Consider the following 18,560-nt stretch of genomic DNA (forward strand, 5'->3'; position numbering starts at 1 on the left):
CAGCAAGACCGTGCAAGCTTTTGCTGTAGTATTTTTGTGTCCTTCACTATGATGCTTGTAGTTATTGTTGAGGAGGTGGGCAAATAAATTTTAAATAGTCAGGAATAGTATGCCAACTCAGTAAGAAATTGCTGTGTCCTATAGATGTTGGTTGGGGCTAGGATACAACTTTGTCTAGTTGACAGGTTTGTGCTAGACTTTTACAACTTCCAATCAACAAAATGCAATAAAAAGGTTTTTTCTCCCACCAAGTTTTGGGGATACTGGAAATCTGAAATAAAAGCAAGTGCATGAAATATTCAGTGAGTCTGGCAGTATCTGTGGAGAAAGTGAATTTATTGTTTTAATTTGAGAATCCTTTGTCATCTACCTGATAAGTTAAAATTGTAAACTTATCTCTGACAATTGCTCATCAGCAATGTGGGATTCCTTGGCCACCTTCTAGGTTTTGTCTGTGGTCTCTTGACGTGGAAGTGAGCATTGTGGACAAGGTGGCAATATTGCAGTGATGGTATTTCAGGGCATGGTGATTGAATTCCAATGGATCATGTCTTTGGTAATTATTCTGGAGTTCAGATTTGGACCCAAAGATAGTAGATCTTGAGAAAGATGGTTAAAAACTATTGGTAGAGCAGGATCTAGGTTACTAATTTGGTGATAATTGTGGTAGCTTATGTGAACGTGCTTGATGGTTGCTCGAGTGTTTCCTGATGCTCACTCCAGATTATGAAAATACGCGCCGGTGGTCTTTAGGGTAACCTGAGTTTCTTTTCAATTTGACCGCATTGTTGGTAATGGGTGTTTCGGCTGCTTTTTATGAGCGTACTTTCCGACAAGGGACTGCATGAAGAGTGATTTCCATTTGTGTCATGAGGTTTTTTTTCGGGTGACCTGGTTTGGGACCATGGTGTTTGTTTGCCCAAAAGTTGCATCACAGATGCAAAAGCACATGGGCTTTTGTTGTTAACCATGTCCTAGTGATCTTTCTTTCAGTAACTCCTGCCACTCTTGCTTTCCTCCTTCCCAAAAGAAAGGGAACTGAAAATGTTTCTCTGGAGAGTTTAGAGAGTTGGGATAGAGAATTCTTGTATAGAAAAGACAGATTCTGCAACTTATTTTCTTTTTCTCTCCTAGAATGATGATGATGGTGAAGTTCCATTGGATAACGTTGACACAGCTCAATATCGTCAGCGGTCTTTCCTCCAATCTCAACCTGTCCGTAGAACACCACTGCTTCACAATTTTCTACACATGTTGTCCTCACGGTCATCTGGTACAACGACTGGAGATCAGAGCCAGAGTGAGGAGAACACCTTGCCAGCAGGTGAAAGTGGTCGGACTTCGGTATATGCTGTGCTTCGAGACCGTTTCAGCTATCCTGTACAGGAGTGTGTTCATCACATGGGATTGGTTTGTTTGTGTAGCCGTTGTTCTGCCCTGAGATCATCATCCTCCTCTTCTGTGCCCAGTGAAGACAGTACTCCGTCAACATCCTCCGCAGCCACCACCTCTACATCTGCACGGACTGAGCCTCGTATTCCTTCAGAAAGGCCCTTATCCCAACCTGATCCTCGTATTCCTGACCGCCCTTCTGCATTCAGTACTGTTAACTACGAGACCTCTGGCAACTCTCTTCGAAATTTATCTGCAGCCACTAGCAGGAGGGGTTTATTAGGGCATACAGCATACCATTCAGGGGGACTGCAGCAATCTAACTCTACCCCTGGGTACAGGGAACAAAGTTCCAGGTTAAGTGGGTCTGATTGGACAAGAACAATGCTGAACATATCACCAAGGTCTGAATTGGAAAGCATGCCACCCCCTAGAACTAGTGCATCATCTGTAAGCTTACTATCAGTGCTGAGACAGCAGGAGACAAACGCTCAACCTGTTTACACATTAGCCTCTGAGGGGAGCAGTGTCTCAAGCCCTGGCACAAGCAGTAGTGGTAACACTGGTGTTAACAGCAGCACAGGCGAAGAGAGATCGAACAACCAGCCGTCTGTTAGGAATGTCCTCCAGTGCAACCTGAGCCGCTATTTCATGGAGATGGACAGCTTCCAGGACGTGGATCAGCGAGTTGGTGGCGAGTCCAATCAATCCCAGCAGGTGCAGGAGATCTTAAACAATAACATAGAGCCTAATAGGGCAGGACCATCGCAGCAAAATGGTGAAAATGCTTCCAATTCATCAGGTGGACATCTTAGCCGTTGCAGAGCCTGCCACAATCTTTTGACTTTTAACCATGACACTCAGCGATGGGAGCGGACCACACAACTTTTTTCATCCAATGAGAGCAGCTCTTGGCATGTGCCAAACAGTTATGAACCACTAGGGCAGGGTAGCAGCCATTCCCCAACCCCACCAAGTAGAGGGATCATGGGTAGGGCTCATGGATTGAGTGGCTCAGAAGGCAGATTTACTCGCCATGGCTCTGGCCAGCAAGGGGAACGTACAATGGGTCTAACATTTAACAATGAGACGGGACAATGGGAGCGGGTGTATAGTCAACCAACATCAAACAGAATGTCAAATGTTTCACAAGAGGCCTTAAACCAAGAAATGCCTGAAGAAAACTCAGAAGAAAATTTGCTGAGAAGGTAAATTTTGCTGTGTTCTTATACTATAGGAAGTTAAAATCAACTTGAGCGTCTGATGTTCTCCAAATGGATATTAATCTAAAGGAAAAAATACTGATTGCATACAGTTGCACACATCCAAGTTGTAAAGTTGGTACATGTTAGAGTCAGCTCTTGCTCTTTTTTCCCCACTCTTACCTGTGCAAGAATATACAATTTGTGACTGAAATTAACAGTCTCTCTGGAAACTTAAGTTATGTCATCTTGTTTAGCACTTAAATTCATAATGCTTGGTTAATTTCAATCTTTGGTAATTTTGGTTTGTGTGTAGGATGGCCACCTTGACTTCAGTTGTAGCTGGAGAATGTTGGACATGAGTATGCTTTAGAGCACAGATGTGGACGTGGTCTTTACTGATTGGTGATAACTAACATGAACTGTGTTCCATTGGGTGGTAAATGGCTGCAGTGATGAAAAGACTGTGCTCATTTTCTACTTGTCTATCATAGATTTCACTGTATCATGTAAGCTTTATTTGAAGCCTCAGACCTCTCTTTTCACTGACCAGAGAAGTTATTGTGAAATGTAGTGATTAAGACTGCCAACAAAGACTCATTGAGGTTAGCAACATGCTGCTGGGACTATGTGGTTATGACAACTAAGGCATACTTATGTTAAAAAAAACAGTTCTGTCCTTGGTGAATAGCTACTTACCTTGAATTGGCTGGTTTAAAGCTACCAATTGGATTGTTATCCTGTTTTAGCTCTCCTGAATCAATTGCTTGTTCTTAGTCACACCACAGCAGATGCATACAGCTACAAAAAGAATGAAGGGGTCTTAACCTGAAAATGGCACATGTCAGGCTTCCAACTGATGCCTTGTGTTTGCTATGGGACCATGAAGAACAATTGAATCTCCCTTATTACAATCCCTCGCTGATTTTGCACACCTGAGAACATTAAAGCCAACCACCCAGATGATACAAATCTAATAAGTATTTATTTTCCCTTTTTTCCATCTTGCAGAATAGATATCTATGTGGAAAGCTCAGGGGAAATTCTGAGTACAGCATTAAAATGTCATGTTGCAGGACCTGACTCTGACCTGCACATTTATAAAAGCTTCAGTGGCTGACTCTGTGAATCTATTGGTTTTATTTTTGGGTTTTTATTGATATTTATCAATTTCCATTTTTATCAAAAAAAGTAAGAGAAAGCTTGGGTACTCACAAATAAAATTAATTTTTAAATTTTGAACATTACTGAACAGGATGAAAACAAGCAAACCAACGAGGCACATAGCTAATCTGTCCTCTACCTCATTTACCTGACTTTTCTCTCATTTCTTGGTAACCTTGCCTAACAGAACTCTCAATGCTGAACTTGAAATTTTTAATGGACTCTCTTTTCATGGAGGGAGTCCCAGATTTCCACTGTTCCTCTTGTGTTGGGAAAGTCCATTGTGATTTTACTCTTGAACCTCATAGTTCTGTTCTTTGAGATTATATGCAATTTGTTGTTCTGGGCTCCTCCACCAGTGTAGGTTATCTACCTTAACAAAACCCTTTATCGTTTTAAAAATTTAAATTATATCACACCTAACTAAATCTTTTCAGCTCAAGGGAATGCAAACTCAAATTTATCCAATCTATCAATTTAACCCTTTTAAGTATTGTTTTAATGAATCTGCATTGTACCCAGTTTAGAGGGTGATATGAAGTGGATTGAATGAGCTGATAAAATGTCTGTCTAAATGATTTTAAAAATGTTTTGTCATGCATGAACTTTATTAGAGGGTTTAAATGAAATATTTCACTTGTGTCAAGCTTCATTCAACTCTTAATAAGTAAGAACTTCACACACATACGTCTTGGTCCAGTTGGTGGGCAGTAGTCAGCAGCAGGTTTCTTTAGTTTTCCCTTCACCCACCACTTTACTTTCTTCCTCCTCTTCCCTTACCCTTCTAAATGTCTTCTGAGATCAGGGACTTGCAGGGTTCAAAAGTATCTGGGTATGGCCAGACAGTATATCTGGCTGCTGTACAATCTGGAATGATGCTGAAGTTTTACTTTTCTCCATGAAACACTCTGCAATCCCAGACCAAATTCTGAACCAGATTCAAGACAGTGTGCCAGAGGTCCAACCACTTATCATTTTTTTTGGAGGGAGAAAGGATGGGCATTATGTGCCACATTTCCAGATGGTGCAAAAGTAAGTAGCATTGTAAACAATCTAGACAGAAACTTGTACAAAGATATTAATAGATTAAGCGAACAGACAAAATTGTCACAAATGAATTTCAATGTAGGCAAATATGAGATTATCCATTCCGGACTTGGAAAAAAATGGCACAGTGCACTTAGTGATGAGAATCTGGAGGCACATGAGATTCAAAGACGTTTGGAATTCAGGTATGTGGATTTAGATGTTGAGAGAGGCTGTCCTTTGCACTAGTGAATTCGAATACAATATGCTTCAGCTGTGCTATCTTGAAATGTTGTGATGTGTTCTAGATACCACATCCAATGGGAAAACATACTGAATCCAAATAACCTGTGTCGGACTGCATGTGATGAGTATAAAAAGTTGTTGTTTGTACTGCTTAACACTGTCATTGTTATGATTCGGGGTGAAAAGAGTATTTCAGAGGCTTTGTGGCATCCTGTTGAGATCTTTCGTGTACTGCAGGCTTCATGTATTGTACTGCAGGATGAATTAATTCAAATCTTCCAATGTAGGTGTGTTTGGAGGGTAGGTGTGTGCATGACATGCTGTCATACACATCTTGAGAGTATTTCCTCATTCTATGGTTAGAGCTTCATGACAATTCTATCATAACCCACAACCAGATAACACTGAAATTACAATGGCAGTGTTTCAGATTTGGGGGAGTTATTAAATTATCGCTAATTGTAGGGTTGATCTAATGTATATTTATGTAGTAATTTAAAAAAACCAGATCTACGTGGCTGGACAACGTGCCTGCCAGTGAAAACCTCCAGGTTTAAGTCCAACCAGTTCCGCACACATGAGGACGGTCTCAACAGGAATCTTGGGTTCATGTCGCACTATCTGTAACCCCCTTGACTTGCCTGGGTTTGCTAAACCTCACTTACTGTACTGTCTGGAGACCATACACATCTCTTTAACCTGGACTTAATGCTCCTTCCACTTGCGTTGTTGGCCACTTTAAAACTTGATTAACAGGTTAGGTGTAAAGATTCGCATTCTAATCAGTAATCTGTAAACTGTCTGTGCTGTTATATGCTCTGTCTGAGGCCAGAACTCTTCATTCACCTGTCGAAGGGGCAAACCCCAAAAGCTTGTGAGTTTACTATCAAATAAATCAGTTGGACTTAAACCTGGTGTTGTCAGACTTCTTACTGTGTTTACCCCAGTTCAACGCCGGCATCTCCACATAATGAAAACCTCCTCCATACAATTAAATGCGGTGGTCTAGATTCTCAAAACTGTAGCTCAAGTGACATCTTCCATTGGCATGCATTACCTCTGCATGTTCTAAATATTTTGTCAGTTCCTTTTTATTGTCAACCACTTTTGGTCTGGATGAATCAGTTCCATTTTATTTTGTAATGATCAGTTTCACCTCCTTGCAGGTTATCATGGACTGAAAACTGTCAGACATTGTTCAAATTGTTAATATTTAAGAAAATAAACCCAAGTTGCAGGGCTGCATCAAATTTCAGTCAGATGTATTTTGATGCTAAGATTTGTTAATTTTGTTCCCTCTTAAGGGGAGGTTACAATGAATGTCATAGAATGAATGTTTGGGAATAAATTACTGGCCAACATCTAATCAAGGAGTCAGGTGGCCCATATGTAGAATATATTTTATCTGCCTGCACTTTCCTAATTAGTTGGTGGGTGGAACTTGACTCGCATGGCAGCATATGAGAGGCAGCCAATGATTGCAGTGGGATGGGGGTTTTGTGGAGGAAAGTGGCAGCTAAGAGGAGACCAACAATGTTACCAGGCTGGAGGATTTGGGGCAGGAGACACAGAAATACATGTGGAGGAAACAAACACTGGTAGTTAAGAGGATACCAACAGCAAAGTTACCTCAGGAATACATGGGAAGTGTGGAATAGAGATGTGGTGACATGGGAGGGATTGTAAGAAATATGAGACCAATGAGAGGAATGGGTTGGGTATGGCATGTATTGGGGCTTTAAAGAAGTACTATTGTGATAAAGATAACAATTTCACTGCAATGTCTCTGGGTTTCTACTTCTAACAAATATTAGGGAGTTAGTGGAACCTAATTGAGGAATTCACATGGTTCAAATATAGAATAACTCAGCACATTTTACCGTGGTTAATCTACCTAAGCTGCACATCTTTGGAATGTGGGAGGAAAATGGAGCACCCAGAGGAAACCTACGCAGACATGATGAGAAGGTGCAACTTCCACGCAGTCACCCGAGACTGGAATCAAACCCAGATCCCTGGCAGTGAAGCAGCAGTGCTAACTATTGTGCCACTATGCTGCCCTTTTTTATTGACTGAAACTAGTACAGTTAAGTTATATTTAAGAACCTGAGAAATCATTAGAGAAAATAGTTTTTTTAGTTGAAAATACTAATTTGGCCTTCTCAAACAGAAGGGAGGGTCCATAACTTCCAGGTTCCCCAGTGTTGCATTTGGAGGGTACCCAATAATGTGCTGGGGAATTTCGCCAGGAAATTCCCACGAAGGTTTACCTGGGCAATTGCCCAGAAGTACTAACTTGGATAATTGCACTGGGCTGGGAACCATCTGTCAGAAGCGATTTAAATCACTAACTGGTTCTGCCAGTTTTACCCTGATAGTTATTCTGAAAGAGTTAGAAGGAAAAAATGCCTTTAGGTAGTTACTCCACAGAGTAACCATCTAAACACCCAGACCCAGCCTTGTCGGATATTCATAAGAGCCCCTTCCCCAAACTTTGACTCCAGTCCAATCCTTCAGTGGAACAGTGTCTTTTGGTGTCTTTCGTTCCTCTTTGCAATGTCATCTTCCTTCCTTGACTGTTTGCAGTTCAGCCTTTTCCAAAGAATTTGCCCCTGTTCATCTCACTGGTGGCATGTCTTTAAAGGTGAAGTGAATTACCTTCCAATTACAATTCCCTTTCTCTCCATAATGTAGGAAACTGTGCAGCAGTGAGGGTCAAAAATGTTAGCTGATGTGGATCAAGTAATGTTGGATCTGATATCATTTGGTTCTTTGTGGAATATTGTTGTTAGCCACACTTGGCCATTTTTTTTTTAAATCCTAGGGAACTTTATACATGCTCAAGTATTTGGTTAAGGTGCGTTGAATTTTTCAAAAATCAGTTGCTGTGAGGAAGGTCTCAATATTTTTTCAATGAAGGCTCATAGTGCAGAAATCAAGATTGTGAAGAGAAATTGAAAATAACTGAGTCTTACCAAGTTTGAGTAGACTATAGAAGATGTGGAGGACTGCAAATTACGATGTAGGAAAGTTTAATTTTGATAGTTATTTACAATTTGTTTATAGATTTGCTATGAACATTAGTCAAATCAAAGTTCGTCAGCCTGTTTATACTTTTATACTGAATTCTGGGACACTTGCTCATCACCTGACTTTACCTTTGTTAGCATGACACACACTGGATGGGTAAAACAACATGTGGCCCTTAAACTACTGATACAAGACGTCAAGGTCGAATAGCCACCTCCCTAGCAATTAAAAATGATCAGCTGCATTCCCTAAATTCAAAGACCTACTCTGCAAATAAAATATGTTAGAACATTCAGGCTTGTGCATTAAATTAGTGCAGTTTAACTTGATGTTCAAGAGAAAAAAACTTTTTCACAGTATGTAACCATCTTTGTGTAAATTTAGATGTACAAAAGCTAATTATATCTATCATTCTAAATTATAATGTAATTATTTTAAATTTAACATCAAATGTGTTATTTTTAACACACCACTCATTGTTGTTGTTTTATATGCATGTTATATAGACTGTAATTTCAGTAACTAAGTTTTGCAAAGCTATTTGTATTTTTAATTGACACATACCAAGCAGTTACAGATTCTACAACAGCAGCATACAATAGTGAAGTAGTTCTCTCAGCAAAAGCATAAGAACTAGGAGCAGGAGTAGGCCATCTGTCCCCTTGAGCCTGAAAACACATTGATAAGCATCTGTTTTAATGAAATTCTAAAAGACATACTGATACTTGTAGATCATTTGGATCAATAAATCCACATTCCCAGACATCATTTACCTGCTTTATTGAAGATAAAACCATATCAAAATCATTCGGACCAATGTTCTATACATACTGTAGAACCTCAGTTTGCTACCCACTTGATAATCTTGATCAGTTTTAAGGGTATAAGCAACTTTACCAGTCTTTTTGTTTTATAAGTCGCCTGTTCCAAGTAACCACACAAAAAAAACGCTCTATAAAATGGCCTCTAAAAACACTCAGGGGTCTGATTTAGTATTAGTTGAACAAGCCTGAGCCGATGAGCTCAAGTTATCACTTATGGGTGCATGACAGCATATGTCCCCTATTCCGAACAGGTACACAAGGAAGGAATTATAAACATTCTTTTATCTTAAGAAGGAAATAAAGCAACAGAAAGAAGCACTTGGTCCGATGTTTAATTGATACTTTAGAAGGACCAGTCAGGGAACAGAGAGAAGTTAAATCAATCGATGACCGAGAAGCCATTCAGAAACTGGTCGTGCACCACTTAAACCAATCATGGATCAATCACCCACCCCATAAACCAATTAAGAACTAGCCTTGCCTCATTTAGGCCAATCAGAATGTAATAACAGCATTGATTATACTGTGGGCTGTGGCTTGGAAAGAGTTAATGAGCGGCAGCTTTTATTGAGCAAGTCGGCAACTTTTGAAACTGAGGTTCGCAGAGCCTTTTGTCCACATGGAAGCAGGAATTACGGGGAGAGAACAGAGACTGTGTATGAACCAGCATCCAAGGCTGAACCAGAAACCAAGAGTTGGCATATATCAGTTGAGCTGCCCTGTTTTTGAAAAGTATTAACCAACTTAATTTCCTGATCAACTTCATCAAACTCTTTCCTGTTTCTTATGTGGCTATAGTCTCAAATTCAATTAGAATTGAAGTTCGGGTAGTACCTAGGGCTTGCAGTTCGTTCTAAACTGCACAATTTGGACCATTTTTCCCCCACTACTGTCTCTTGGCCAGAGGCTTTTCCCTGAACAGGTTAAACATTTGATCGATGATTTTTCATTTATCAGCCTTGAACCTCGACCTTCCTCCTTTCCCGTGCCTGACCTACCACTGGTCCCTAATATAAGAACATAAGAAAGAACATAAGAAATAGGAGCAGGAGTAGGCCAACTAGCCCCTCGAGCCTGCCCCACCATTCAATAAGATCATGGCTGATCTATCGTGGCTCAGTTCCACATTCCCGCCCTCTCCCCATAACCTTAATCCCCTCTCTTATCAAAAACCCATCAACCCGCGTCTTAAAAATATTTAGCGAGGTAGCCTCCACCACTTCAACGGGCAGAGAATTCCAGAGATTCACCACCCTTTGAATGAAGAAGTTCCTCCTCAACTCTGTTCTTAAACCCCCCCCCCCTTATCTTGAGGCTGTGCCCCCTAGTCCTACTATCCTTTCTGAGCAGGAAGAGCCTCTCCACCTCTATCCTATCCATCCCATTCATCATCATATACGTCTCAATGAGATCTCCCCTCATTCTTCTAAACTCTAAGGAGTACAAGCCTAATTTATTCAGCCTCTCCTCATAGTTCAACCCCCTCAACTCCGGTATCAGCCTAGTAAACCTCCTCTGCACTCCCTCCAAGGCTAAAATATCCTTGCGTAAGTACGGCGCCCAAAACGGCACACAGTACTCCAGCTGCGGCCTCACCAATGCCCTATACAGCTGCAGCAAGACCTCCCTACTTTTATATTCAATCCCCCTCGCGATGAAGGCCAGCATCCCATTCGCCTTCCTGACCACCTGCTGCACCTGCAGGCTGGGTTTTTGCGACTCATGCACAAGGACCCCGAGGTCCCTCTGCACCGTCGCCTGCTGCAGTTTTTCTCCACGTAAGTAATAATCCTTCCTACCATTATTCCTACCAAAGTGGACCACCTCGCACTTGCCAACATTAAATTCCATTTGCCATTTCCTGGCCCATTCGCCCAGCCTATCTAGATCCTTCTGTAGACTCTCACCACCCTCCGCACAATTTGCCTTTCCACCAATTTTGGTGTCATCAGCAAATTTCGACACCATACACTCGGTTCCCTCCTCCAGATCATCTATATAAATGGTAAATAGCTGAGGCCCCAGCACCAACCCCTGGGGCACTCCACTAGTCACCATCCACCAATCCGAATAGCACCCATTGACCCCCACTCTCTGTCTCCTATTTGACAACCAGTCCTCTATCCACGCTAACACTCTACCCCCAACTCCATGCCCCCTGACCTTCTGCAATAACCTCTTGTGAGGTACCTTGTCAAACGCCTTCTGAAAATCAAGAAACACCACATCCACTGGCTCTCCTCTATCCACCGCCCTAGACACATCCTCATAGAACTCCAGTAAATTTGTCAGACACGACTTCCCTTTAACGAAACCGTGCTGCGTCTGCTCTATCAAGCAGTTCCCCTCAAGATGCCTCGCTATTTCCTCCTTGATGACGGATTCTAACATTTTACCTACAACAGACGTTAAACTAACCGGCCTATAATTCCCTGCCTTTTGCCTGGCACCCTTCTTAAACAATGGCGTAACATTAGCCGCTTTCCAATCTTCCGGCACTTCCCCGGAATCCAGCGACGTCTGGAAAATAACCACCAAGGCATCCACTATCACCTCCGCCATTTCTTTCAGGACCCTCGGATGCATTCCATCTGGTCCTGGGGACTTGTCCACAATCAGCCCCTCCAGTCTGTCGAGCACCACCTCTCTAGTAACAGTAATGTCATTGAGACCCTCCAGTCCTACCACCTTTCCATCTCTAACATCCGTCAAATTATTCATGTCCTCCTCCGTGAAGACCGAAACAAAAAAGTTATTCAAGACCTCAGCCATTTCCCCATCCCCTACCACTAAGTCCCCCTTCTCATCCTCTAAGGGACCAACGTTCACCCTAGCCAGCCTCTTCCTTTTTATATATTTATAAAAACTCTTGCTATCCTTTTTTATATTAAGCGCTAGCCCAGCTTCATAGTTTCTCCTACCCTTCTTTATCATCTTCTTTGTCAATCTTTGACATTTAAACCTCTCTCAATCCTCTTCTCACCCACTACTCTTAGCTACTCTAAAACCCTCCGCTTTTAATTTAACATTTTCCTTCACCTCCTTCGTTATCCACGGCTTATTACCTCTCCTCCTACGGTCCTTTTTGACCATCGGAATAAATTTCTGCTGAGCACCAAGAAAGATCTCCTTAAAGATCCTCCACTGCTCCTCAGCAGACCTACCTTCCAACGTGCTCCCCCAGTCCACATTCACCAGTTCTTCTCTCATCCTACCGTACTCCCCTCTGTTCAAACAAAGGACGCGTGTCCGGGAACCCACTTTCTCTTCCTCCATCTGCACCAGAAACTCCACCATACAATAATCACTCTCCCCAAGAGGATCCTTCACCGCAAGTTCCCTAATTCTACCCGCCTCATTACATATGTAAGGTGTCTTTGCATCCATTCATGTGCACGCATTGCCTCCGCCTCACTTCCCTGGGGCTAAGCCCAGCTTTGCTCTTTAGCCCCTCTTTCATTCAGCCAGTCTCTCTTTCCACCCCCCCCCCGCCCCCCGCACCAACCAACATCCCAATGCTGCTGCCACCCACTGTGCTATTCTCCCCCAGTCTTCCCTTCTGTAGTTCCAGATCTGAATGTTTCTTGATAGATCCCATTGTCTTGCACTGGCCTGCATTGGCATACTGTGTAGTCTTATTGGACAGTAACCTGATTTGTTTCACATTGCATTTCTAGGGGTATCTTGCTCAACTTGACTTCCCCATGACTTCCTACTGCTCAACATTTAAAAAAAAACCTGCTGGTGGATCATCCTGCTCCATCATGCTTATCAAAATATTGGCTCCTCGTGTTTCAGGCCCGGACAACTTGCTTATGGATGAATCGCTCAAAAGCTAACAGAATCCTGACTTGGCTGTGTACTATGGGTGGGAACAAGATGTAAAAGATCCCGTAGCATTGTTTTGAAGGTGGGCAAGGAAGTTAAACGTACCTTGGCCAATATTTATTCTTCCATTATCAGCACAATAACAGATTATCAGGTCATGAACACGTTGTTTGGGAGCCTGTGGTGTGCAAATTTGCTGCTGTATTTCCCACACTGCAACATTGAATACTGTTCAAAAATACTTCATTGGCTGGAATGTGCTTTCAGGTACCTGGTGCTCACAAAAGCACTATATCAATGCGAGTCTTTCTATCTCACAGCACAAGTGCATTACTTGATACGTTTGCAGCAAAACAATTGTATTTTACATTTGTGAAATTGACTGTAGATGTTCCATTTTGGAATATGTTGTGTAAAGAAGTTTTGAGCTTATTTAAAAGTCAGGAGCATAAAGGTGTTGCTTGTGCCCATTAGCTGTATTATCTTTGTCCAGGTGGTGGTGCTGTTGTGTTGAACATGATAACGAAAGCAATAAATTGCCTTTTCAAGATTGCAGGTCGAAGAAATTTTCAAAGGCAAAATGGGAAAAGTTTTGCAATCTGAGGAAAGCAATTTCTGCTTGGAATTGATGCTTGTTATGTCTTTTTCTATGAATTTCTCATTTTTAAAACACACGTGCCCCCCCCGAATTGAAGTAACTGACTTTTGCTGGCACCTGCAACTGCCTTTCTCTAAAGTGTCTAATGTGAGCTTAAACAGTGACTGCTGGCAGGCTATCCAGTTGTGTGAACAGTTAGATTAGGCTGTGTTCTCACTTGATGTGTATATGTGCACTTGCCATTGGTGTGCCTGGCAATTGGGAATAGCACATCTTTCTTTCTCTTCCTCTTCTCTACCACCCCCATCCTTCCCACTCCCAAATCTGGTGATAGTGCGGCCAATTGTCATACTCTGTGCGCTGACTTGCCTGAGATCAGACAACTTCTGTGTTGGCCAAGGATTGCATTTACCAACTGAATAATCTCTGCTCTCCTTCTGGTATAAAGTGTCTTTTGCAATTGTGGCATTTTCCCCTAACTATTTGTGGTTGTGGTGGTGTTAGGGAGCATGAGTTGCTGTGGCAACATGCATGTTGTAGTCTGAAGCCTGGATAGTGATGGTGTAGGTTCTAACGCTCTTTCCATCACATGGCTGATCAGAAATCTCTGTACTAAACTACTGTACTGAAAGATGAATCACAAAGAAACAAACATTTTTCTTGAGTATTAAAATCATCAAATTACTTTTAATTGAATTTTGCCTTGTTTGATGGATTAGTCACTTTGGCACATTGCTCTGCACCTTCTATCTGTTTTATCTCCCTTTCCTTCCTGACCAGTTGCTGAAGGTAAGCATGTAGGTGCAGTAGGCAGTAAAGAAGACAAATGGTATGTTGGTCTTCATTGTGTAAGAGGTTTCAAGTACAGGAACAGGGATTATAACTGCAATTATATACGACCTTGGTGAGGCCACACCTAGAATATTGTGTGCCATTTTGGTCTCTTTTTCTGAGTAAGGATGTTCTTGCTCTATGGAGTGCAGCAAAGGTTTACCAGGCTGATTTCAGGGGTGACGAGATTGATATATGAGGAGAGATTGACTAGGGTAGTATTGTTTTCGCTGGAGTTCAGACGAATGGTGGGAGGAAGGGGTGGTAATCTCATAGAGACTTATAAAATTCTAACAGGACTGGGCAGGGTAGATGAAGGGAGGGTGTTCCCGATGATGGATGTGTCCAGAATCAGAGGTCACAGTCTGAGGATTCAGGATAGACCATTTAGGACAGTGATGAATAAACATTTCTTCACCCAAAGAGTGGTGAGCCTATGGAATTTGTGACACACGAACTAGTTGATGCCAAAACATTGAATGTATTCAAGAGATGGCTAGATATAGCACTTGGGGCGAATGGAATCAAAAGTTATGGGGAGAAAGCAGGGTTAGGCTATTGAGTGGACGATCAGCCGTGATCGCAATGAATGGCAGAGCAGGCTCCTCCTGCACCTATCTGTTTCTAAGTCAATTCATGGGTCTTTTGCTGCTTTTTGGATTTCACGATATACAAAATGGTTGCTACATTTGACCTCTCAGACATTCAAGATAGTTTTAGCTCAGTGAGACTTTGTGACATTTTCTAAGACGTTCCATGTAAAGGGTAGTTTTTTTTTGTTGAGATAAGCAGCAGTTTGAAACTATTGCTTATTTAATCAGAGAAAGTGACAAATAATTGTAGTACTTGACAAGCTATGATGCGTGGCTTTCTAATGGCGGTAAATATCCTAATATTCAGTAACTGATATTGCAGTGAAAATTTAGTTCATGATGTTACACTTGTATTCATATTGACAGACTGACATTTTCTTTCAGAAAAAAATTACATTATTTTCCATGGAGAGTGCTTCTCTTCAAAGTATATTACATATGTATAATTAATATAATGCAAAACACAACACTTGAAGAAAATTAATGTCTTCTGATGAAAGGTAATCAACTATAATGTCTATATTCAAGCAGGTGGAAAATTATTTCAGTGCTTTCACTGCTTTGACTCTTTCTCAAATGGATATTTTACACTGAAGCACAAATGGTAATTACATGTTGCTGTGATTTTAGGGAGATTATGTAAGAGTTATAATTGCAGTGCTCTTCTGTGCTTAAGTGCTGTAATAGGTGCTCTTTGTATCTTCACAATGTTGTATTTATGAATCCAAAACTCCAAGTACTAAAAATTGTTGCGGTAAACGACGCGGTAAACCAAATTTACAAATATTCCAGAAGAAAATTATGGAACATCCACAACCAAAAACACCTCATATGTATGCCTTTTTTTCTCTAATGAAGCATATTGTTTCCAGGAATTATATACAAGTTGATGCGTTTAATTGATCTGAAATTGATCGTTTCTCTTGAATAATCCATTTGCTAGTTACGTGGCTGGGGAGGTAAAACGTTCCCATGGACCTCTTTGTGCAGCCATCTGAGTAGCATAATCTCCTAATTGTCATCTATTTACACCCGTTTCTCTTTCCGCTCATTGCCTCATCTACCCAAGTGCTGTTCAGTGGAAACGGCCCTGATTGCTGTATATCTGGCGAGAATTCCTGCCTGGACTATGCAGCAACTACAATGACTCTGGCTAATTCTACTCTTCTTATCCTGCCTCTCAGCCAATTTCCTAAACTTTCAATTCATCAGCTTCAGTTTCAGCCAATAATCTCTGATGACATTATCAAATGCAATGTAATTAATGTCCAAAGACACATCTCATGAACTATTTTAGTCATCATTTTAAACGTTGCACTCTAGTTTGTTGGGCATGGTATGCCATCGAGAAAACCATGCAGTTTCCCCTAATCAGCTAAAACAGTCCAAGGAGATCACACTATTAATTAAAAGCTCTGGAATTTTTGTAACTGAGATGACTGATGTGCTGTGAAAATCTTACATTGTGTTTTTTTTTGTGCGATGTCCTCTTAAAGTGGACTGGGGGATATTTTGTAAGTGGGTTAATTGATTTCGTGTTTGAGTATTTATTTCCAAGAAATGCCCTTGTTACCTGAGTTTGTCAAGGCTGTGTATTATCATTGTAACTAGATGACTTATGTCCATTATAGCAGAAAGAAAATGAATGTCTTCTATTTGAAACACCATTTACTCAAACTATCTAGCATTTTCCTACTGGACCACAGACAAGGCATTGTATGGTGAACACTTCCAGTTGGTATGCAGCAACTTTCTTCAGCCTTGTGTAGATTTCCACATCTACACAATGTGGAAATCCCGTTCCCACACTACTTTGTTATGGATGTGCTTTTCTCATGTGCTTTGTCAATTTTCACATTTTTATTAATTGCTTCCCTAAAATGATGTGTGTATTTTCCTCCAATTTTCACATTGAGAGCTTTTTAATTTCTTGGTCATGTAAACTATTTAGCTATTTCTGTGACACATCTTAGCAGTTGTTTGTAGATCTGTTATATTCTGTTATTCCCATTAAGGGACTCATTTGGCTTCACGAGTCTACATATTCTCTTTATTGATGTTGATTTAATCTGTGTATTTTCCATTGGTAATTTTATTTTGACCTGAGAAATAACTGGTCACAATTAATATTTGATATAAGGAAATTCTGCTTTTGAGGTTTGACAGTGTCATGAATGTTCTTGCTAACAGAAGGCTGTAGGAAAGGAAAGTTTCTGTTTTGAGCTGAAGAGTCATTGTGATCTGTCAGTGTGCTAGCTAAGGCAGTTGCATGTTAATGAGCTTGTAGCACCTCATTATATTTTTGACGTTGCTTGTTATATGAAGGAGAAACTGCCAGTGCAATTTCTATCAGCTCATTTCCATTCAGTGGGTGTCAAAATCAATCCTTTATGTAAGAAAATAATGTGAGCATTTTCAAGAAAGACTGTTTTGAACTGTAGTAGTAATTAGAATAAATTTATATTAGTTCTGATTTTGCTGTGCTTCTGTTTAACTATGTATTCAGTGAGTATTGCTGAAAGAAGAGGCAAGCCAAAACCTTTTGTCTTGCACTCATCAGGATACTTCAAAAGAATATTGACATGAGGGAAGACAGCAGTTTATAGTGTATGAGAAGGAAAGGTTCACTTGGTGGGTGTTGCCATAGCGAATGCACCAGTTTACCGACAAGCATTGGTTGAAAAAGACCCTTGTGTACTAGCATCTATATGTATTAATACATGCAAATGCATCACACTGCAGGGTCCGCAATCCCAGCCGACCATCCATTTGCTCTTTGCAGACAAACAACATAGAATCCCTACAGTGCAAAAGGAGGCCATTTGGCCCATCAAGTCTGCACTGATTCTCTGACAGAGCTTCTCACCCAGGTCCAGTCCCTGTAACCCTATATGTTTACTCTGCTAATGTCACAATTTGGAACACAGAGACACTTTAGCATGGCCAATCCACTGAACCTACACACCTTTGGACTGTAGAAGGAAACTGGAGCACCCAAAGAAAACTCGTGGACGCAGGGAGAACATGCAAACTGACACACACAGTCAGCCAAGGCTGCAATTGAACCTGGGTCCCTGGCACTGTGAGGTAACAGTGTGAACCACTGTGCCACCATGCCATCTATATGTACACATTGCACCTGTTTCAGCTAAACAAAATAAGTGACTGCCATTTGCTGACTCATTACTCAGGACAATATTTGATTCAGGGTCAAACAGCCTGGTTTAAATTTCAAACAATGGTTGGCAGTTAATTGTCAGTCATCTGGTGCATTACCCATTGTAGCACCTGCTAGCAAATCAGCACTTTCTTCTTGGACAAGAATTGTTGTTTCCCCTTAATGTTGGTATTCTTACAAAGTGTCCTGATGAGCTGAAGACTAAAACATTTCTAGTCTTTTGGCAATACTGAAGTTAATGACTACATGTTCTAAGAGTTCGTTCGTACATGTTTATGAATTATGTCTCCTTGCAAGTTTTGAAATAATTGCTGAAGGAAAATAGTTGAATAGAACTTTAGTATCCCAAACACTGAGAGCCATGTTATTTTGTCAACAGTTAAACATAATGAATTATGGAAATCTGAAATGAAGGCTTATTATTTTGTGCTGTTCAAGTGACGAATGTTGGGTGCTAGCATTTTGTACTGACCATTTTCAGATCGGGTGCAGTTGGTATTTCTGATGTGTCCCAGCAATTTTACCTCAGCCCTGTTCTCAGAGAAACATTGCGTGCCACAACATTATGATGTATTTGCCGATTTTTCTCATGAATCAATGTGCGGCACATTTTTTTACTTTTTCTTACGATGTGGGCAAGGTAGCATT

At 41.0% G+C, this 18,560-nt stretch overlaps 1 protein-coding gene across 4 annotated transcripts in view; it reads left to right on the plus strand.

Moving 5' to 3' along the window:
- Positions 1 to 18,560, plus strand: part of LOC145343936 (activating molecule in BECN1-regulated autophagy protein 1-like) — a 400,132-nt gene that overhangs the window by 58,719 nt on the left and 322,853 nt on the right. For all 4 annotated transcript variants that reach the window (XM_080190487.1, XM_080190491.1, XM_080190488.1 and 1 more), the window contains one exon: positions 1,135 to 2,600. In XM_080190487.1, coding sequence (XP_080046613.1) covers positions 1,135 to 2,600 — 1,466 coding nt within the window. The remainder of the gene's footprint in view (positions 1 to 1,134; positions 2,601 to 18,560) is intronic.

The sequence above is a fragment of the Carcharhinus amblyrhynchos genome, chromosome 6 (assembly GCF_965287045.1).
Source record: "Carcharhinus amblyrhynchos chromosome 6, sCarAmb.v2.hapA, whole genome shotgun sequence".
Taxonomy (NCBI): domain Eukaryota; kingdom Metazoa; phylum Chordata; class Chondrichthyes; order Carcharhiniformes; family Carcharhinidae; genus Carcharhinus; species Carcharhinus amblyrhynchos.